Raw genomic sequence first — 23070 nt, 5'->3', positions numbered from 1 at the left:
CCAGTTTGGACATTTTTTTTCTAATTTTTGTTTTTTGGCTCACCACCCTGTATGACCATTGGAAAACACTTTTTTTGTGTGAATCTTATGGAAAAACCTTGATTAAAGGCACAACAAATTTAAATTTGCATTTTCCAAGGACTCTTAAACTATGGAAGTCACCAAACTCACAAGTAAATATCGACGTACTGGGAAGGTTAATAGCTTAAAAAGATTGAAACACATGTTCTGTTTTCTTCAATATAAGATGCAATTAATTTTTATTGGCACATTAGTTTGGTGTTCCTCTTGTCACCACCCACACAAACATACTCTAAACACATCTTCTCTACCATAAGCATAGACGGACACATATTACTAGGCAGTTCAGTGAAAAATTCAAAGTTGTTAGATTTTAATGAAAATAGGCTCAAATGAAAGGTCCTCCTGCCACACTGATCACAGTGCTTTTTTAATTTTGTCAATATCTGAAATTTGTTGAGAAGTTATGGGATTTTTTCTACTTTATTTTTCGCTCATAATCTGGTCCTTTTTTACACGGCATTTTGCGACTAAAGGAGGACAAAAATCGATAAAAATGCACATAGCTTCGCAACCTGTAAAGATTTTTCCTGTTTTTAGCATCAAATCAAAGGTTATTATGTGTACTTTCATATGAAACAAACAGAAACAGTTTAGTCTCATAAATCACTTGTAGATTAAGAGCGGGGTAAATTTTCATGTGTCCGAAAAAGGATGAATTTGAAAATAAGCAATGATATTTCAACAAGGAATAGTCGGAAAGGCATGTACCATGTATCATTTTGATCGTCTTATTCAACACATTTTTAAAAGAGAATATAAGAAGAGGAAAACAAAATTTCAAACTGCACCAGACTTTAGAAAAGGAGAAAAGAACAAACTGAGGTAAAAATCAGGCATGAAAAAAATATTTGATTGAAAATCACATAAGAGGCCTACTAGATCGTAGATGCTATTCCTAGTAATTTTCATTATGACCAGACAGTTGTGTGAACATAAAACAAAAATAATGATGAACATTTTGAGGAAAAAGGGAAAGAATTTTCTAAAGATAAATCAACTACGAGTATAAGTGATGAAGACTATAAATGACAAATAAATCATAAGGCAGAGACTTGGGCCTACGAAACTTGAGAAAAAAACTAGCATATAAAATCGAAGACTAAAACTAAGAATGAAGACTTTAGTAAGAGCTAACTGCACAATATACATGATACATAATATGTGCAACTGTGGGCCAAAAGAATAAAAATTATTTTTTTGTCTCTAGAAAATCTCTAGAATCTATTTTTTTTAAATCTTAGCCTCAAACTCAAAATCACTGTGCACAGACCTTGTCAGAAGAAACTAAGTGTTAAACTAAAACATAATATTTGTGAACAGATATATCATGGGAATGCTCCAATCATCTCCTGCTCAGTAAAAATTAAAAATATTTTATAGAAAAAAACCAAACAACTAGGACTAGGAAGGCGAAAAGTGCGATGCGGCAAAGACCCCGAACTAAAGGTGGGAAAAATACGGAAAACATATCCGGATAACTGGATAATTCTCAATGAAACATCCGAATTCAGACTCTTAACTCTCTTTCCTGACTCATTTGCCGAAGTGGGAGCACACATTAGTGTTGAAGTGATGCTAACCCATCCATTTGCTGAAGCAGTTCATAACATTTGGCTTTGCCGAAGAGGTGCACTAACATGTTATCCGGATTGTGCTAAAGCGACTCATTGCCCAGCCCTACCCCGAACGCACTGTCGACTCCGCGAAGCAACACGGCCAATGCTGCCTCTATAGAAAAATAACTTTCGCTATCAAGTGTGCTGGCTCTAGTCGCCGTTAGACAGGGCTAAATACAGCCATTCTAGGCTTATTTTAAAGATAAAGAAAGTTTCTAACTGCCAGAAAAGTTACAAAACTGCCAGGCAAGTGGGGAAAAATATATCAAACGTTGAAACTTGGCTTAAATTCAAATCAAAATATCTCTGGCTCTACTAGTCGGATCTGCCAAAGGAAGACGCCATTTTGTAGATGATTTAAAAATCTACAAAAACATGTATCGGAAGTAGTGGTTATCACTATTTAACTAAACAAATTCACGATTTTCTGAGGTCACCAAATAGCCGACACAATATATGATATAAATGATATTAATAATAATAATAGTTCATCCGTCCATGTCCAACAATGACCAATGCATCCGCATAGGAGAATATTTCTCAAGCAAAAAAAGTAGAATGAGAAGAATTTTGCGGTTAACCCTATCTGTACGTCGTGTTTTACGGCTCATCTATGATTAGTTTGTAAACTGGTCTGTGATTGGTTGGTCAGCCAGTCTGTGATTTGTCAAAGAGTTTGTGACTGGTTGGTAGGCTACTCCGTAATAGTACTGATAGGTTTGTCAGCTGGTCTGTGATAGGATGGCTGATCTGTGATTGGTTGGGCGGACGGTCTACGATAGTTTGGTAGGCCCGTCTGTGATTCGTCAGAGAGTCTGTGATTGGTGGACGGGTGAGAGAAGCTGTATGTGGCCGCCCATGGCGATCGAGCGACCAGGAGGGCACCCAGGATCCAGACGGGACAAGGTCGCCTGTCAACGAGAATGGTGAGAATATTATAATTATGATATAATTGTTATTTATATATATATATATATATATATATATATATATATATATAAATAAAATTGATTTTAAATTGTGGGTGGTTGGCAGGTGCTCTGGTGTGGTTTGCTTCTTCTTTCCTATCAAACATCTATCGTCTTTATCCCCCTCTTTCTTTTTTGTGTTAGTTACTCTCTTGTAACACCTCTTGACTTTTTATAGGAAAGAAGGAGCAAATCCACACCAGATCACCCGCCAACCACCCACAGTGCCTAACTGCTACACCACAGAGGTTGGAAACGTGCGCAGAGAAATCCCAGCAGGAGCAGGCGTACACAGAAGCTGAAAACACAGACGAGGTACAAACCAAACTGAAAACAACAGCTCACTCACTCTACTTACTGCCTGTGCCACGTATGGTTTACATGCGGTTAGGCATTTTGCCACAGCACACGGAAGACCACAGAGTTCGATTCATTCGGGGTGGTTTGGGGGGGGGGGGGGGATTCTCTTTGAGTATCTTGGTCCAGCTGCTGGGACATTGTATCCCTCTCAGCCTCAGTCTGAGTTGACCCTGACAGGCACGATCAAAGCCCGCCTCATAAATGGTCGCTTTTAAGCACAAGGGGGCTATCCCAAAAAATGCTGCTTTGAGAAAATCGAAGATAAAGTTTTTGCCCCTTGTTCAGTTTCTTTAAAGGATAAGGAGAGTTTTCTCTACTATAACCAAGCAAATATACACACCAATGAAACCAAAGTTCTCCTATAGGTAGGACAAAGCCCACTTTTGGTATAGGTCAAGATTTCTGGGACCACCCAAAATCTGGGTTAGCCCGCTGGTCCTTAAAAGCGACCAAATTATCTAAATTGTGTCAATGGGGACAAAATATTCCTTCGTTTCAGAAAAAAAAGAAAAAAATGGAGGCTATGTTTTATTGGCATAAACTGTGTTCCAAGCCAAAACTTTTCTTATGTAGTTGTTCAGTTTTAGTAAAAGTTTTACGGCACTTGCAACACAATAAGGTCATATACGTGCAGAAGATTAGAGGTGTTACAAGAGAGTAACAAACATTTTAAAAAAGAAGAGATCAGGACGATAGATGTTCGAGATGTTCGATAGAAAAGAAGTTGGATTTCAGTGAAAGTTTGCAACAACAGCAATATCATCACAACAAAAACATCACCATTGATGTCAACAGCAACACATTCAACAACTGAAACATCATCAACAACAACAAAATCGTCAATATCAATGACAAAAACAGCAACATCATCATCACCACCAACAGCAACAAAAACATTACCACCAACAGCAACAACATCATCATCATCACCACCACCAACAACAACAACATTATCATCATTGCCACCGACAACAAAAAAACAACAACATCATCATCACCAACAACATCATGACAACCAACAACAACATCACCAACAACATCACCAACAACAACATCATCACCATTGTCACCGACAACAAAAAACAAAAGCAACAACAACACAACAACAAGAACAAAAACAACAACAACAACAAAAACAACAACATCAGCAACAACAAAACAGCAACACCACCAACAACACCAATACCAACAACAGCAAGTAACGGAGCCGCCCCGCGAGCTTACCCTGGGAGCCTTGTGTCCTCCGGCCATGTAGGCCAGGCACATGCTGGCCGTGGAGTGGATCCAAGCCAGCTCAGCTGGGGACACAGTCACGGAGTCATAGAGTCACGGAGTCATAGAGTCACGGAGTCATAGAGTCACACACACAGAGTCACAGAGTCATACACACAGAGTCATAGAGTCACACACACAGATTCACAGAGTAATACAGACATTGAGTCACACAGTCATAGAGTCACAGAGTCATACACACAGAGTCATAGAGAGATAGAGTGACAGAGTCATAGAGTGACAGAGTAATAGAGAGATAGAGTGACAGAGTCATAGAGTGACAGAGTAATAGAGAGATAGAGTGACAGAGTCATAGTCATAGAGTCACAGAGAGAGTCACAGAGTCATAGAGAGATAGAGTGACAGAGTCATAGAGAGATAGAGTGACAGAGTCATAGAGAGATAGAGTCATAGAGTCATAGAGTGACAGAGTCAGAGAGTGACAGAGTCATCGAGTCACAGAGTCATACACACAGAGTCACAGAGTCACAGAGTCTTAGAGCCACAGAGTCACGGAATCACAAAGTCATACACACAGAGGCACAGAGTCACAGAGAGAGTCACAGAGTCATACACACAGAGTCATACACACAGAGTGACAGAGTCATAGAGTGACAGAGTCATAGAGTCACAGAGTCATACACACAGAGTGACAGAGTCATAGAGTGACAGAGTCATAGAGTGACAGAGTCACAGAGTCACAGAGAGAGTCATGGAGTCAGACACACAGCAGAGTCACAGAGTCATAGAGTGACAGAGTCAGTGAGTCACACAGTTATACAGAGACACACAATCTGTGAATCACAAAGTCATACATTATCAAAGAGTCACAGAGTTCTACAAACATTGAGTCACACAGTCACATAGACATTGAGTCACAGACTCACACGGACATAAAGTCACAGAATCACAAAGAGCCAAAGAGTTATAAAGTCACAGAATCACAAAGAGCCATAGAGTCATAAGTGAGACGGACAGACAAAACAAAAGAGGAATAGCAAAGAAGTAGGACCTTCCAGTGACACCTCTCTCTCTCTCTCTCTCTCTCTCTCTCTCTCTCTCTCTCTCTCTCTCTCTCTCTCTCTTCTGGCGCTGTGGCTTCATAAACGGTCAGCGATGCCGACAGCACGCAGGAACTCAACACTCACCCGGGGGTCCTTAAAAAGTGCTGAAAGTGGGTTTCTGAAATGTCCCAGCAGTGACACCTCCCAACCACCAATTCATAAGGCACATGAGCTCACCCAGACAAACAAAGATAACAGATTACCTTCTTTTTTTAGTTTTTAGTGGAGGTTTTACGGCACTCGCAACAGCATACAGTCATATGAGCGCCAGAAGATTAGAGGTGTTACAAGAGAGTAACAAACATAAAAAAGAAGAAGGGGAGATAAGGACGATAGATGTTTGATAGGAAAGAAGAAGCAAACCACACCAGAGCACCCGCCAACCACCCACAGAATACCTTCTCGCCCCGGGTCCGACTTGAGTAATCTCAGTACGAGGGCACCTCCGTACTTGACAGGAGTTGAGGACAAAAATTCTGAGCCTGGCGACGATGAGTATGAAAAAGAAATGAGAAAAAGAAGTAACAAATAAGTACCAAATATCACAGGATAAGACGATATATTGTCGCCATCACAAGCAATACTGACAAACAAGTCAAAATTCTACCTGCTTTGACCTGCCTGTCAGGGTCAACCTGAACTGTGCAAGATAATAATAATAATAATAAATAATAAATAGCTTTTGTATAGCGCATATCCCCGCTCAACAGCAGGCTCTATGCGTTTAACACTATATTATTACCCCAGCAGACCATAGAACACTCCGAAACATTCTAAGCTTCCCGGGAAGCATACAGTGCAAGCAGCTGATTAAGCGCTCAAACACTAACAAACGGACAAGATCTTTCGCTGTCTATAGCCAGGTACCCATTCCCACCGGGGTGAAGTGAGGAAAATTTGTGTAAAGTGCCTTTCCCAAGGACACAACGTCAGGTCCCTGATGGGATTCGAACCCACGACCTTACGGTTGTGAGTTCGAGAGCCTAACCACTAGGCCACCGACGCCACAGATACACCATCTTAGCAGAAAGAAATAGATATTCAATCAAATAACTTCCCCACATGATAGGAATCAAATTCTAGTCTTCTGCATGCAATGGTGAAGAGCCTAACAGGCTACCAATTAAACCACAGATGCCGATTGAGATTCATGAAATGTCATACTATAGTCAGTCATCATCATCATCATCAAGTGCCAGGTCTGTGACAGACATCAGCAATCATGGCTCCCCATTGATTCCTTTGCTCAGATGCTATCAAAAAAGCAATATATTGTCCTGATTTTTCCCCATCACCAATCTGTATAGGTTTTCCAAGTAAGTTGTCCGTGCATTAACCCTATCCGTACGCCCTGGGGTCATTTTGTGCCCTCGGGGTTGTATTCTTCACATTTTAGAATACTTTTAGTACGAAGGTCTCTCTGAAACTTTCAGTATTTCTCAAAAAAACATTTTGACAGACTGCTATGCAAAGCGTACAGATCGGATTAACGAGTAAACATCCTCTTTGGAAGTGTCGGCACAGCGTTCCCCACGTTGTATGGATATGATAGTAAAACACAACGTACGGATAGGGTTTAAAAAAGAAGATCGAAAAAAAAAAGTGTGGGCATGGGCCTGCATATCTGCTACGCGGTTACATCAATCGAGAAACAACACAGACCTAGGAAGTCCTCCCTGAAGACAGAAGTGAGAGCGTGCGTCATGTCCTGGGAGCAGCGCGTCGCGTTACAGCACGTCTTGGCTAGAACCGTTTGGATAAGGTGCTCACCGCAGCCTGATGATGGAGTGGGTGGGAGGTGGGGGGGTGGTGTGAAGTAATTGTGACGAGGGGAGGGGGAGGTCAGGGAGGAGGGAGGACAGAGGGAGCAGGTTGGGAAGAAAATAGTTTTTAGTTGTAGTGTTTTACGGCACTTGCAACACAAAAAGGCCATATAAGTGCCAAAGATTAGAGGTGTTACAAGAGAGTAACAAACACAAAAAAGGAGGGGAGATATGAAGACGATAGACGTTTGAAGAGGGAGGGGGAAGTGAGAGTTAAGGGAAAGAGGAGGAAAGGGTAAGAATTGGAGGAAGAGGAGAAAGGGAGATGGGGAGTGGGAGTTTAGGGAAATGTGGAGGAATGGAGGAAAGGAAGTGAAGAAGCATGAAAAAATGAAAAACATCAGAATCACAGGCACAAACAGACAGTGTAGGGTGAACAAACTCATGTGAGCACTGTAAAACGCTTGACAAACAAAATTCTCCCATCCCCACCCCTCCCGCCAACCTCTTACTCCTCTCTCGCCCCCTTCACTCTCTACTTAACACTCCTCCCCAGTTTCTCCCTCGCTCTCCTTTCTCCCCTCTGCGCCCCCCTCCCCCCAACATTCCTGAAGTAAGACAAGTGATGCCCGGCCTGTCCCCAGAGATCTTGTTCTGCCCCACCCCCCCTTCCCAACGAGGTACCTAAAACTTGGCCTGTATCCTCCCCCCCCCTCAACGTACCTGAAGTGACACAAGCGATGCCCGGCCTGTCCCCAGAGATCTGGTTCTGAGCCCAGCAGCCACTGCCGTAGATCGCAGCCTGAGGGAACGGAGAAACACACAGAACTCTACAACGTTGCTCAGGCTTAGCTTAGTTCAGGCAGTTTTACGGCGCTTACTACATAAATAGTTCACATAAGTGCAAAAGATTAGAAGAGTTAGTTTTAGTAACAGTTTTACGGCACTTGCAACACAATAAGGTCATATAGGGGCCGAAGATTAGAGGTGTTACAAGAGAGTAACAAACACAAAAAAGAAGGAGGAGAGATTAGAACGATATATGTTTGAAAGAAAAGAAGGAGCAAACCACACCAGAGCACCCGCCAACCACCCACCTGGCTACACAAATAGGTCACATAAGTGCAAAAGATGAGAGGAGTTACTACTGGGGTGTAACATATAAAGATGAGAAAGAGGAAAGATTAGGACAATAGATGATGAATAGGAATGAAGGAGCAAACCACATCAGAGCACCCGCCGGCCACCCGCTTGCTATGCCTGTTTGTCTGTTGGGGTAAAGAGAAGCACATCGAGACAATAATGGGTCATTTAGTGCAGGGCAAGAGCGATACAGACACTCGAACATTTTCACTTGACACACTGTAACCATTACAGCTTCACATCAAATTGTCAAATAGATTGTCTTTTTGTGTTTTAGTAATGAGTTTTACAGCACTTTCAACACAGTTAGGCTCATACAAGTGCCGAAGATTAGAGGTCTAACAAGAAACTGAAATGGTTTAACGCCCCTATCAACACTATTAGGTTATTTAAGGGGCGGGACCTCCTAGTTTAACGTCCGTCGCCGATAGGACCGAGCCAAGTGGGAAGTTCGTGTAAAGTGCCTTTCCCAAGGACACAACGTCGGACCACTGGGCTCGAACCCCCGAACGCGCAATCTCACGATTACGAGTCCGGTAGCTTAACCAGTAGGCTATCGACGCCACTTTACAAGAAACTAACAAACACACAAAAAAGGAGGAGAGATTTAATAAAGATGGTTGATATTTGTTAGGAAAGAAGGAGCAAACCATACCAGAGCACCCGCCAACCACCCACATACAGTATCTGCTGGGATGATGGAGTACTCCGCTCAACCTGAGTATTTATAGCCAGGGAAAGGTGCAATAAGAGAATATTGTAAAACTAAGCGTGAAAAACATTCATTACAACAACAACAAATAAACAAAAACAAAAACAATAAAACAAAAAAGAAATATGTGAGGAATCTTGGTCGACGCTCGTCAAAATAATGTAATTAAAGATACTGGCATTTTACAGAATGTTTGACAAAAAGGATCAAGACTGGTTTTTTTTGCTCAACATCTTTTATTTCCAATTAAAAACTAATTTCTGTGCTGATTTTTCTGAAAAATGTTGTTCAAAGGCACAAAAAAGTAAATGTTCAGTTTCCAAGGACACTCAAGCTTTGGAAGTCACAAAACTTTAGCAGCCATTTTTTCAGCTAATTTTACCTCTGAAAACAGGCGACCCTCACCACCTCCAATCGCAAACACATCCACTTCTATTCAAGGTGAATCAATGGGTACTTTTTTCATCAAAAGACAGACAAATGAACAAGCTTTAAGCTGATACCAATAACTCTACATGCCTAACATTTGACGAGCGCCGGATTCCATCACGCCGAGACACATATAATCACCAAAAAAACAAAAAAGAAATCGACAATCAAAACAAAACAAAACTACATTTGAAAAAAAAAACCCGACTCACAGGTCCCAGACGTCCCGGGTGTTTGAGCCAGATCCCCCCACTGGAGGAAGCAGACGCCACATTGCCCTCGTGGTCCACACACACCGCCCCGACCGTGTCCTGTACTCCGCCGATCTCCGCAGCAATGTCCTCCTGTACACCGCCGATCTCCGCAGCAATGTCCTCCTGTACACCGCCAATCTCACCCCGCCCCTCCTCAATGTACTCCTGTACTCTGCCGGTCTCACCTCCTCCCTCATCAATGTCCTCCGGTACATCGCCAGTCTCCGCAGCAATGTCCTCCTGTACTCCGCCGGTAACACCCCGCCGCTCACCCCCACCCATGTTTTCTGGTACATCATCACGGGCGCCGTCCTGTCCAAGGTCAAGGTTTCTTGAGTCTGTCAATGGTCCCGACGTCTGGAAAAAATAACAAACAATAATTTCACCCGCAGGCCCGCATAAATGTGGCACAGGTGGTATAGAGGATAGGCTGTCAGGTTTGTCACCGAAAGGTCATAAGTTTGACCCCCATCATTGGCCCTCCATTGTATCCTTAGGAAAGGACCTATACACAAATTTTCCTCCCTCACCCAGGTGGAAATACGTTCCCGGCTACAGACAGCACGAGATCTTGTCAGTATGTTAGTGTCTTAGCATCTGTAGAATGATAGCTTGCATTGTACGTTCCCCAGGAAGATAAGATAGTGTCAGAAAGCTATCAGGTCTGTTGGGGTAGGACAGTAAAAACAGCTTTACAACACCCACAGCTTGTTTAATTTAGGAATGGGATAAAGAGCAAGAAAAATGCTACCTGGTAGGTTGGTTTTTTTTCAAATCCTTATGCATTGGGAACAAATATGTAGCGAGTGCAAACCAAACTCTTTTTAAGTTGTAGTAAGCGTTTTACGGCACTTGCGACACGATAAGGTCATATAAGTGCCGAAGATTAGAGGTGTTACAAGAGAGTAACAAACACAAAAAAAGAAGGAGGAGGGATCAGGACGATAGATGTTTTTTAGGAAAGAAGGAGCAAACCACACCAGAGCACCCACCAACCACCCATTCATTGGGGATTGGAACCAGGGTCAACCACCCTGCAGTCCAGTACAACATCAACTCAGATATCAGCATGCCCTAGCCCATACAGGTAAAAGAAATGTTAAACAAAGATCACATTCATGTCAGGCTCTTACAACATTTAAAAAAGTAATTTTTAGATTTTTTAACATAAAAAAAGATATACAAATGTGCTTTGGGGGGAAAGGAGGCTCATATATATATTGGAAATGATAAACGTTTGAGTAAAAAGAAGCACATTGACACGACAACTGCCATGCAGTGCAGAAAAAAGGCGAGGCAGAAATGGCAATGGGAAAGAAAAGAAGTACGACCTACCAGTGGCGCCCTGCAATCCCCTGCACCTTACTGTGTGTTACAGCCTTTCATTTTGTACTATAAATTACATCCTTCAGCACTGCAAGACACACAGGGCCCTGAGACAGGAAACGTGGCAAACCCCACTGACTCTACAAGAGAAGCTATATGGGCCGACAGATGAACTTAGCAGGCCGGCCCAATTTATGACAGATACCAGACTTCAAATGTGATGCGATCGAGAAGAAGAAAAAGTACTATAAATTGTATCAGGCAAACAGCACATTACTTTTTCCACAAAATAGAGAGTGTTATTGAAAATCCATTGTCAGCAATCCTTTATCATTAGAACTGGACAGCTAGTTGTTTGGGATACAGTAACGCAGACCAACACTATCATGACAGTCTTGCTCTAGGAAAACTGAGAACAAAAGCTCAAATAAAGCACCAATAAAAATCAGAAAAAGATGCTGGCAGAAATCCAATCAAGACAAACACACGAATTTCGAGGGCAACAAAAACATCAAGCCAACAAAAATGGGACCGACAGTTCTTAGAACAAAGCAACCAGTACCACTGTAAACTCGTCTACTCTAAATGAGCACTGGGACAGAATGGAAAGGAACAACGAGAAAGAGACACGCAGTACTAACAGCACTGTCTTGAGATACAACATCTTCATTTCCCAGTCTCCGTGTTTTGGGACTTTTCAGGGAAGATAACTCCGCTCTCTGGCACTTCCTCTTGTACCGATTGTATGTCTTGAGGGCACTTCCTGTGAGAAAAGATGGTTAAATTTAGACGACTCAGAAAACACAACGCTTCAGCTATGAGTGCACCAGAAAAACAAAAAGCAGATTACCCATAGCAATACCTACGCAAGTGGGGTAGGGGGTTCAGTCAAGATATTGTTTGTTTTAGTAGAGGTTTTATGGCGCTCACAACTGCATAAGGTCATATGAGCGCCAAGGGGTGGATGTCAACAGAGAAGTCCTCACAGGGTATCAGACTTACTCTGCTCACCTCTCTAGCTTCAACAGCACAAAAGTCTGCTTCGACTATCAAGGCACCCCGGAAATAGCGGGTAACAAGAGTGTGACAAACATTCAAAAGAAGTAGAGGAAAAATGACGACAGTAAGGATTAGGAAAGAAAAAGCAGCAGTTCCCTGTTGTAGCGCAGGCACAGTTATGAGCATGACATTGTTGGATCAGCCCATTTACAATTCTACTGTGCATTAGAATGAGAAACGTCCCCACTTTGGGAATGGCCTAAAGACACTACAGTCAGTGGCACCGCCCCGGAGGCTGTGAGTCTAGATATGCCCATCAACACAAGCACAGCCATTTGGTACAGGAATACAGTAAGACAGACAGAAAATACATTCGAAGGGGACAGCAAGAAAGCAGAAGCTGCACAACAACTTTTTTTCTTGACCAAACAGAAGAAATTCAACAGAAAACAATATTATAGAGTACAACACAAAGAAAAAAGGGGGCTCTAGTTGTAGAGAGGTCAGTGAACTTTTGTTATATTTTTTTTATTAAAGCGTTTTACGGCACTTGCAATACAATAAGGCCATATAAGTGCCAAAGATTAGAGGTGTTACAAGAGAGTAACAAACACGAAAAAGAAGGAGGGGAGATAAAGATGATGGATGTTTGATAGGAAAGAAGAAGCCAACCACATCAGAGCACCCGCCAACCACCCACAGTGAACTTTTGACTCACAAATAATGTCTGGCAATCTCGGTGATATGACCTTAGGTGGGTGGTCATTGAAATGAGTTCTTCAGAAAGATATTTTACCCTCTCTCAAAAACAGGGATGACCAGCAATGGCAAACGGCAAGTCGATGAAGCCACTGAATTATTTTTCAAGTATGCATTGTACTTGGCAGTCGTAACACAAATTTCCCCCTCTGATTAAAAATTCATAACAAAGCGTTGGGCAATGAGTGACCATGCCTGTCCGCCTGAGGCAGGTAAATTTGACAGCGGGTTGATAAAATAAGGTGACCGCAGCCGTGTTGGACAAGTGACCATTTTACTCGGTTAAATTATACAGAAAAAAAGCAAGGGGGGAAATGGAAAGTGGCAGTTTGTACAGGTGGCCGTCATGGCAGGTTCGACTGTCTCTGTACAGTTAACCCTTCCAGCCCCATGCACGTATATTTTCAGCAGGGCTTGTACCTCCCACTGTCCCAAAAGGGCGTAAATTCTCAGTTTCGGGGGGTACCGAATTAGCGCATTTTTCAAAATTAACGGACCTAATTAAATTTTAATTTTCATGATATTTGTTCATTTACCTTTAAACATTGCTATATGTTATTATCAAAACCCCATTACAAAGACACTACATCACTTTTTAGAATGCATGCCCCTTTTTCTGAAATACTGCCGTATTGGCTGGTGCTGGGGTTAGGGAGTGCACAAAAATGGAAAATGGCCGGGACTGGAAGGGTTAAAGTGGTGTAAAACTCATACAGTTAACTCAACCAGATCGGCTGTCTTTGAGCTGTCAGTGAGACAGAGGTACAGGTACAAGACAATAACCTGAGACAAGATCTGCCTTGACGGAAAATCCCTGCTCCTCACAGTAGCTCCTGGCGCCAGCTCCCACCAGAATGCTGCAACAAAAACAGAAATAACACACAGGAACCTCAGCAATCGCAGTCAGACGATACGCTTCAACATACCTCTATTGCCCCACAAGTAAAGTATTCAGAATAAACTTTTTTATGGCTACACATTAACAAAGACTTGACTGAAATTCAGATAGCGCTCATATGACCTTATGCAGTTGCGAGCGCCGTAAAACCCTATACTAAAAGGAAAAGGAAAGGACAGATAAAGATATTCAAATTGAAAAGGATCACGGACAACATCTCATACAATTATGGCTCTGGCAAAAAAGGCAGGACAAAGAACAACTTATTTAAAGAACTTGAACAGACGGGTCACAGGCAAAGACCAGGGTAATATAGGTAGATTTTTTTTAAACATCCGCTCAAAAAAATTGAGTGGTGAATCATGACTACTGATGTCTGCTTCAGATCTGGCACTTCACGATGATGATAAGTGTATACTGCACACACTCACAAACACAAAGCACACATAAGCCCACCCTCCGTCTCTACTTTTAAAATAATAGTCAAAAATCTCTCTTGTACAGGTCTATATACGTCAAGTTGTTCCATCTGTCCTTAAAAACCCACAACCAGCTTCGCAGTTGCATGCAAGAGACCCGAGTTAAATTCCTGAGTCAGGAGACACTTTTTTCTAGTATCTCAGTCTTTCTGCTGGGAAGTTGTATCCCCCCTCAGCCTGGGTTGGCCTTGACAGGCAGGGTCAGCAGCCCGCTTCCCACATGATCTGAATGTCACTGGAAGTGTAAAAACACTTACATTCAAAATGTTTATTTCTTAACCCTATCCATACGTCCTGGGGTCATTTTGTACCCCAGGGGTTGTATTCTTCACATTTTAGAATACTTCTAGTACGAAAATCTCTTTGAAACTTTCAGTACATCTCAAAAAATCATTTTGACAGACTGCTATGCAAAGCGTACGGATTGGATTAACGAGTAAATTTCCTCTTTGTAAAGTTGTGGCGCAGAGTTCCCCATGGCATATGGATACGGTAGTAAAACACGACGTACAGTTAGGGTTAAAACCCGGCTAATGAGCAGAATAGCTTCCTTCTGATATAATAACATCGCTACACCACAATAAAAATGAGTAATGCAAGGTCAAACTGAGTTACTCATTTTTCTTGTAACGGCCACAATATCCTGCAGTGGCTCCCACTCTTGATCCCTTCCGAGCTGAGCCAAATGAAGAATCAATAGACCGAATTAGCTACCTCAGTCGCACAGAGCTGCCTACCCTATCTCGGTCTAACAGAGTTGCCTACCTTGGCCGAACGCGCCCACAGGGGAGAGCACCCAGCTGCTGCTCCTCCACCAGCCGGCGAGCGACAGAGACGGGATTAGCCACACCTGGAACACAGAGACTTCCTGGTTATACACATAGTGGAACAGTGTGTGTGTGTGTGTGTGTATGTGTGAGTGTGTGTGTGTGAGTGTGTGTGTGTGTGGGTGTGCATAAATATATATTGCATGAGAAGAAAAGAAGTAGTAAGAAAGGTTTTGAAAATGGGTATTCCAGTGTAAAGCGCATTGAGCTACTTTTTTGGAAATGCACTATATAAATGTTATATATTATTATTATTATTATTATTATTACAGAGATACAAATGGAGGAGAAGACTTGCTGAAAAAAAAAAGCTACCTCCAACAACTGGTGTCATTCGTCAGCATATGACACAGAGCTTACTAATTCCTTGTGCAATTACGTATTACACACAGATTCAGCTCAACCTCTATTTTTTTTTAATAGTAGAGGGTTTTACGGCGCTCGCAACTGCATAAGGTCATATGAGCGCCAAGGGGTGGGTGTCAACAGAGAAGTCTTTACAGGGAATCAAAACTTAGACTGCTCACCTCTCTAGCTTCAACAGCACAAGGTCTGCTTTGACTATCAAGGCACCCCGGAAATAGCAGGTCACAAGAGAGAGACACACATACAATAGAAGTAGAGGAAAATGACAATAGTAAGGATTAGGAAAGAAAAAGCAGCAGCTCCCTGTTGCAGATCAGGCATAGTTATGAGCATGCCATGAGTCAGCCCATTTACAATTCTACTATGCTTGAACGAGCAATGTCCCCCCTTTGGGAATGGCCTAAAGACACTTCAGTCAGTGCCACTGCCCCGGGGGGTAGCTCAACCTCTGCAAAGTGTGTCCTCACAAAAAAAATCCAGTGTTCTCGGCGTTAAAGAACTGCAACTATTTTCTATCATCGAACAGAAAACAGCTTTGAAGAGACAAGAGGGTAAAATGTCAGAACGCTAGAAACAAAGAAACAGCACACTGTGGGTGGTTGGCGGGTGCTCTGGTGTGCTTTGCTCCTACTTTCCCATCAAACATCTATCATCCTGATCTCTCCACCTTCTTTTTTATGTTTGTTACTCTCTTGTAACACCTCTAATCTTCGGCACTTGACCTTACTGTGTTGCAAGTGCCGTAAAACTCTTCATCATCATCATCCGATGCCTTGCTGACTGGCGTGGGCGATCATGGACCTCCACTTCACTCTGTCTTGCTTTGTAGCAATTGTGTCTGTTGTTCTTGCTGCTCCTAGCCATATTGTCATCTCGTCCAGTATCTTTTCCCTCTGTCTGCCTCTGCCTCTCTTTCCATCAAACTTGCCTGTTGTTACAATATTCTCCAATGCTTCTTTCCGCATTGTGTGTCCGAAGAAATTTGCCCTTCGCTTTCTTATATTCGTCATAAGCTGTCTTCTGCAATTTGCTTCAACCAGGACTTCTTCATTTGTTTTTCTAGCTGTCCATGGGATACGCAGCATGTGTCTTATGAACCACAACTCTGTCGCCACAATTGTTCTTTCCAGCTGTTTATTGATTTCCATGCTCCGCACCCATATAATAGGATTGGCTCGATGTGATTTTTCTGTACTCTTTTTCTCGTTTCCAGAGACAGATTGATGTTTGTGAGTATCTGTTTCACTTTGTGGAAGGTTGCTTTTGCTTGGCAAATACGGCTTTTAATTTCCGTGTGACATCTCCCATTTGATGATATAATGGCCCCCAAATATTAAAAATGTTGTACTTGCTTGAGGATGGTATCACTGATTTTGATATTGCATGTTGGGGTTGGAGTTTTTCTGCTTATCACAATTGTTTCGGTTTTCTTGATATTCAGGCTTAAGCCCATGTTGTACGATGACATTTAATAGATTCTGCAGGTGTGCTTCATCTTCTGCTATTAGGACTGTGTCATCTGCATATCTTAGATTGTTTATATATTATGTCCCCCTATCGAGATACCTGGCATTTCTTCTATGTGTCTCATGATATTTTCACTATACAGGGAGAACAAGTCTAGAGAAAGTACACATCCCTTTCTATTCTCATTGCAGCAGTTTGATCCCAGTATATGTTCTTGATAATCCTTAAGTCCTTCCCATCAACATTGAGGACTTCCAGCATGTCGATGATCTTGTCGTACCTAACTTTGTCGAATGCCTTGGTGTAGTCTATAAAACATAAATGAAGATCTTTCTGAAAACTTTTACTAAAACTTTTTAAAATAGCATACTGATACTACAAATGAAAGAATGGGTAAAAAAACGCCTACATCAACTAGTCCCACCTGAGAGTGCTCCCACTGCTCCAAACAAGAGTGACTTCCCATCCATGACGCAAGCATCACACTCTACAGTTCCATGATACGTCAGGTTCGAACCCTGGCCAGCATTCGTACAACTGTCATCCTAGTGATGAGAAAGTTTTGAGGACATTTCATATGACAACTCAGACATTCAGTTCGAGGACAATAAGTTTCTGAAATTCATGTTTTTAAAAAGCAATTATAACTTCTCAACAGTCAGCCGGATATCAAGAAAAATCAGAACAATTTTAGGAAACCAGATTTCTTTATTTATCCGGAAATTAATCACCTCCGATCAATTGGGGCCGGGGGAGGAGACTTGGGAGATTTTTCGCTTTGTGGGTTTTAAAAAAATATATATATATCTCTTGGGGTGGGGATGTTGAGGGAAATGACTAACGTCAAAGCTCCGTAAATATCTACCTCTAGGACAGCCACCGCAGCAGTAACAGCCTCCAGGGCTGAAGCTTTCGCCCGTAATAATAGCATGGCCTGGAGGAAAAATAACAAAACGACAGTCACTTCAACAATGTGAAAAATGCAGAACAAAAACTCAGCGATTAAAAAAAAGAACAAAAACTCAGCGATCAAAAAAGGAACAACAAGCTCATTCCATTTCCGGGAGAGTAGTGCTGCTTGACACCTGAAAAAATCTCCTCTTTTCCCATTTTGTTCTTCAAAACAAACTGCGACTACGACTTAATCTCTGTTGGTTCTGCCTGGGCAGGTCTGAAGGGGCTGTCACAGCTTTGACACTCTCCGGACAACATTTGCATTGGGTCATGTCTAAAACTGACAAATTTCAACGAATGAGAAAAGTTCAAGAAAGAGATAACTCATGATGAAGTCATCCATCATGTACCAGTCACCCATGTAAAATCATACATGTAAGACTTGAAGAACTTGCTCAAGGAAGTTCACTGTCACTGAAACAACAGTAGTTTGTCATTAATGATAACAGCATAAAGTTAACACCCTTTCCAACAGTGTAAGATAATTTTAGAAGCAAGATCTCAAAATCTTATTATATTATATCTATATCTGATACGACCAAGTCAAATGGGTGGAGAGACATGAAAACTCCCCAAACAACCTACGCCCTAGAACGTCCCAAACACAACAGGCGATTCAAACCAAGGCCACCAGCACCATAGCCCAGTATGAAACCTATTACTGAGCTTACCCAACACTTTCATAGATGATCATGACTAAAAAGTAGAAAAAAAATAAGCACATCATGTTGCTCTGTGAGACCAGAATAACATTTTAGTTGGGAAGTTGGGAATGGCCGATGAACAGCTTGTCTCACGGCTTTACAGTAAGTGACTTCAGAGAGCATGGCATAGCCAAAGCTGATGACGAGACACTTCAAGAGAAACTCTTCTCTAAAATTTGCAAGTCTTCTGAAGTGCATGCAGAGAATATTGTACATCTATATCTCAAGACAAACCGCCTTCAGGCTTGTTGTAAACTATTTTGAGACTTCTTTCATGGTGAAGAATCTACTCACACTTGTTGGAACACCCAGTAACGTTTTCATTAAACACACAGACTGGAAAGTCTGTCTCATATCATGTCAAGTTTTGTATAGAATCTGCTGACAGAATGCTTTACATTAATGTTCATATCGCATGGCTCCTAGAATAAAAAATCCTACCTGTTGGCATGCTCGCTTACACACAGACTTGTACACAAGGTCATTGGATTCAGAATGACTTCCGGCTCCTGCAGAAGACAAAGATGAGAAACCTTGACTACAACTGAGAACAGCTCTCCTTTTCAAATTCAAATGCCCTCTAGATAAATATTTTATATATACTAATGTACAAGGTGTCCCAGAAGTTGCGCAAAATCCTGAAAACCCTCTTCATACACACGCAAATTGTTGACCATTTGAAGGAAGCACTAAGTACGGAATACTAAAAAATCAAGGTTGAAACACTTGAGTTTGTGAAAAACAGCTTTCTTGAGAGAGTAAATGATTCTTAGATTCTGGTCTATTGCTGAGGGAGCTCAATGCAGGCATTTATTAAAGACTAATTCAAGCTATGTTTGATGAAAACCAGGATGGTGTGCGACAAAAAGTAATTGTTTCGAACCAGAATAATCGGTGGAGCCAAAACCCGATTAGCCCCTGAAGTGCAGAGAGTGGGATAGATATATTTATTCAACATCAATAACGGGAGGAATTCTGTTGAGGGTCGGCATTTACCGAGACACGATCCACTGAGCAAACTGTAAGGGTTAGGGACATGATGCGGCTAAACATAGAACGACACACCTGCCTGATTGGCGGCTAATTTTAGTAATGTGATGTCATCACATCCTGAGATACCCACAGACTATTTTAGAAAGCCGTGGAGATACCAAAGATTGTGTAGTACAGTCAAAGATTCTTAGTGTGGAGAATCTTCGGTACAGTAAAGAATCTATAGAGATTCCTCTTGGAACGACATGTTGGGTCAGTGGTTTGACATATTATCCGTATCGATGTGTTTCAAACGGTCTGTCAGCCATGCTCTACTGATTGGTTACAAGGTTACCGGTATGTTAATAACATTTCGGAATTCTGGTAGTGATGTTTGAAATTGAAACAAAGTAAACGCAAAGACAAAAAAAGCGCGCAAAAATTGCCGCAAAGATGCCGGAAGATTACCCCCTCCCCTCCCCCGGGCGCGATAAACAATGCGCAGAAGAGATAAGGAGAAGCATAATCGGAGCATCGCATCATAGATAGGCCTATATCCCATTACCGTTATTCCTGGAAAAACATCGCACCAAAGCGTCGGGCCATCAAAGATTCTTTACACAATCTTTGGTGCCATGTGGTTGCCTATTTAGATGTAGTCCCGTGATCTGAGGGGTATCTCGGTCTGATGTCACACAAGATGGCCGTCTTAGCAAAAAATGTTTGCGTCGTTCCACATTTAGTCGCATGTGGGTTAGGGTTAGGGTAAGATCTAGATCTCTAGGGGTCGTTGGATGGCCAGCCCTCTGCGGAACTCCTTCCTCAAAAATTATTAACTTGCACCACTACACTGTCAGCTCTTAGTCTACCGTTAGTCTAGAGTCTAGATCTAGAATCTAGATCTAGGCCTACTCTTGAAAGTGAAAGTGTTGAGTAAGCCACTTAGTAAGAGTGTAAAAAGAGATCAGAATTTAAAATGCAGTGTCTACGTACACAGTAGCCGGGCACCTAGTCTCAGCATCTACGTACACGGTAACCGGGCACCTAGTCTCAGTATCTACGTACACGGTAACCAGAATGAAAATAAATCAATATTTGTCCTGTGCTGTCACTTTCTGAAAAAAAAGAAGGGAGGACTTCCGTAACGAGCGACCACTATGAGACAGAGCAAAATTGAGGGCTTGGGGTAGGGGTAAGGGTAGGGTTAGGGTTAGGGTTAGGGGTAGGGGTATGGGGTAGGGTTAGGGGTAGGGGTAGGGGTAGGGGTAGGGGTAGGGTTAGGGTTAGGTCTAGGCCTCTTCTTTATTGTGTTTGATGGGGTGGTCGCTCGTTACGGAAGTCCTTCCAAAAAGAAAGTTATAACAAGCGTCTTGTCGGGCTCGCCATCGTGACCAGTCAGTGAACCTGTGCGGGTGCATCACATTGTGAGTACCGGTTGGGGGTAACCAAAGTTCATTCAAAGTCTGTGAGCTGCGAAGTATCTAAGGGCTCCATAAAGGGGGGATTATTGATTTTTTTAAAGGTACAGTCGGGGGAGGGGTGGGGATGAAGGCAACACTGGATGACAAAAACTGAACTTGGAGTTCTGGACTGCCCAGGTAGGTACTGTGTACACATGACACTGAGACTACATTGATTGGTTGCCGGTTACCGCGTGTGTACGTAGATATTGAGGCTACATGCCCGTAGATATTGAGGCTACATGCCCGGATACCGTGTACATGACAGAGACTACGTGCACGGTTGACGGTTACCGTGTACGTAGACACTGAGGCTAGGTGCCCGGTTACCGTGTACGTAGACACTCCGATTTAAAATGCAATCATCTCACCTGCATGCACGGCGATGAAAACATTGTTGATGTCAAAAGATGTTTCTGTCATGATTTCAGATATATACTAGATGTAGATTTATCTGAATATCCAAAGCACTTTAAGTTCTAGCAGATCAAAGTTCTCGCCTAACAGCGATTATTCATTGAAACCAAAGATTATAAATTAATAGCCAAGTGAAGAGTCCAGTGTCCAGAAACTTTAATACCAAACTCAGCCAAACTAACTGTTTCATTCCATAGTAAAGCAGTCCACTTGAGTCCACTTGTGAAACTGAAATAAATGAAGTTTTCTAGAGTACGTTCCCTTGGCTTCTCGCTTATAATAATAGAAAAAAGATGTCTTAGGGTTTAGCGTTTTTTGCAAACATTTATTCTATAAAGGGGATTGAATGTATATTATTCTTCAATTACTTATTATATGCACTTGATAAAGTGAATTCTTTGGAAGAAAGGTCATAATTCATTGCGAGTTTTTAAAAAATCTAGATCTAGTTAAAGCTATAAGAGGCAAGATGGCAGCCTCCTGTCTAGCAGAAGGAATCTAATTTGACCATGACCGTGACCTGCAACTGAAGTGTTAGATTCTAGGGCAGTTAGATCTATGCTTTTTTTGTAAAGACATTACAACATAATATTATAGAGGGCACTTGATGTAAGTTGTGCTGTTAGATCATCTCTAGATTTAGATCAAATATCTAGATTCTAGATCTAGACATCTACATTCTAGATCTAGATCTAGATGTATATATATCTAGAATATAGATCTAGACTGAAAAATCGCTGGACTGGAGAGAGGAGGGGGGCGCAGCTTTACTTTCACAAACAAACAAGCTGCAAACATCTAGATAGTCTAGCCTAGTCTAGAATCTAGATTCTAGACCTAGCTCTAGTAATAGCCTGTTGACTTTCATCTGACCTCGGTTTAAAACAGATAAAATCAAGATTCTAGATGAATCTTAAACGTGAAGATTATATGTAGGTTTTTTTACTAGATCTAGATCTAGATTTCTAGATCTATGTCTAGATCTATATTATTTTTGCCCAGGGGGGGGGGGGGGGGCAAGCCGGTGAACTGATTTTTTATTTAGTTTAGTTTACACTGAAATCTCGTGTGTATTCAAAACGAGACAATGTGTGACGTATCAAGAAGGGGAAATAATTGGGATATTAAAGAATCGTTCTTTCAACATTCGCAACATAGTTCATTCCCATTTTTACATCAGACACAAATATTGCAGACTGCATGTATAATGTTTAGTTAGGCCTACAATGCGTGAATGCTGTAGAACGCTAAATAGGCGCTCTAAGAACTTTTAACGCACTTGTTCAACGAATCACTAAAGAAAAGTCTCTTTGAATGGCTGATTCTGATGTCAACCATGCATTTACAGAGTTGCAATAGATCATGACAGGCAGTCGAAAGTGGTCGCTTGGAAAGCCACGTGGCTGAGCGCTTTTCCTGATCACCAAACAGTTTCCTCTTATCTGTTCCCAACATTTCATGGTGCATTCAGTACAGGAAGTCCCGTCTTTTTGCTCCCCCCACCCCACCCACCCACCCATTCAATGCCTGTATTGTATTCATATATATTCATTACCACAGTCGAACTCTTCACAAAACATTCACCTTATGTTATCGTCTTAAGTTACCCCCACCCCCAAGGGAAGTCATTAAATTATCAAATAAACGAGATGATTGTGTCCCTCGCTCCCTTTGCACTGGCTCATGTAAAAACCCGCTAAGGATCTGTCCCGAGCACCGTGCAGTTAGGCGGAGACTGCTGTACTTTTCTTTGATTATAATATTCATTGCTCCACAT

At 42.0% G+C, this 23070-nt stretch overlaps 1 protein-coding gene across 2 annotated transcripts; it reads right to left on the bottom strand.

The window, feature by feature from the left end:
- Window positions 1-236: 236 nt before the first annotated feature.
- LOC101855010 (threonine aspartase 1) lies at window positions 237-21514 on the bottom strand. 2 transcript variants are annotated; one of them, XM_035968974.1, is made up of 13 exons: window positions 21476-21514; window positions 18886-18953; window positions 17652-17720; window positions 17211-17331; window positions 14892-14976; window positions 13533-13606; window positions 11633-11754; window positions 9624-10022; window positions 7851-7929; window positions 7027-7140; window positions 5763-5846; window positions 4253-4326; window positions 237-2611 (listed from the first exon to the last, which is right to left on the bottom strand). In XM_035968974.1, exons 3-13 carry the CDS (start codon window positions 17715-17717, stop codon window positions 2507-2509), a joined length of 1323 nt encoding a protein of 440 aa, XP_035824867.1. In that variant the 5' UTR covers window positions 17718-17720; window positions 18886-18953; window positions 21476-21514; the 3' UTR covers window positions 237-2506. The 2 variants fall into 2 exon arrangements, with proteins under 2 accessions (XP_035824867.1, XP_005095409.1); XM_005095352.3 differs by having other exon boundaries at window positions 21248-21508.
- Window positions 21515-23070: the final 1556 nt, after the last annotated feature.

This window comes from Aplysia californica, unplaced genomic scaffold (genome assembly GCF_000002075.1).
Source record: "Aplysia californica isolate F4 #8 unplaced genomic scaffold, AplCal3.0 scaffold00102, whole genome shotgun sequence".
Lineage (NCBI taxonomy): Eukaryota > Metazoa > Mollusca > Gastropoda > Aplysiida > Aplysiidae > Aplysia > Aplysia californica.
The sequence above is the reverse complement of the archived record's forward strand: the minus strand, read 5'-3'. Positions and strand labels throughout refer to the sequence as shown.

Bases quoted from the DNA above. Each gene is read 5' to 3' on its own strand.
- LOC101855010 (XM_005095352.3), bottom strand. From the start codon at position 21,299: ATGACAGAAACATCTTTTGACATCAACAATGTTTTCATCGCCGTGCAT. The intron at 18,954-21,247 runs GTGAGATGATTG...TGTCTTCTGCAG, and splicing joins TTTCATCGCCGTGCATGCAG to GAGCCGGAAGTCATTCTGAA. The intron at 4,327-5,762 runs GTATTCTGTGGG...CTGTGTCCCCAG, and splicing joins GTCGGACCCGGGGCGAGAAG to CTGAGCTGGCTTGGATCCAC.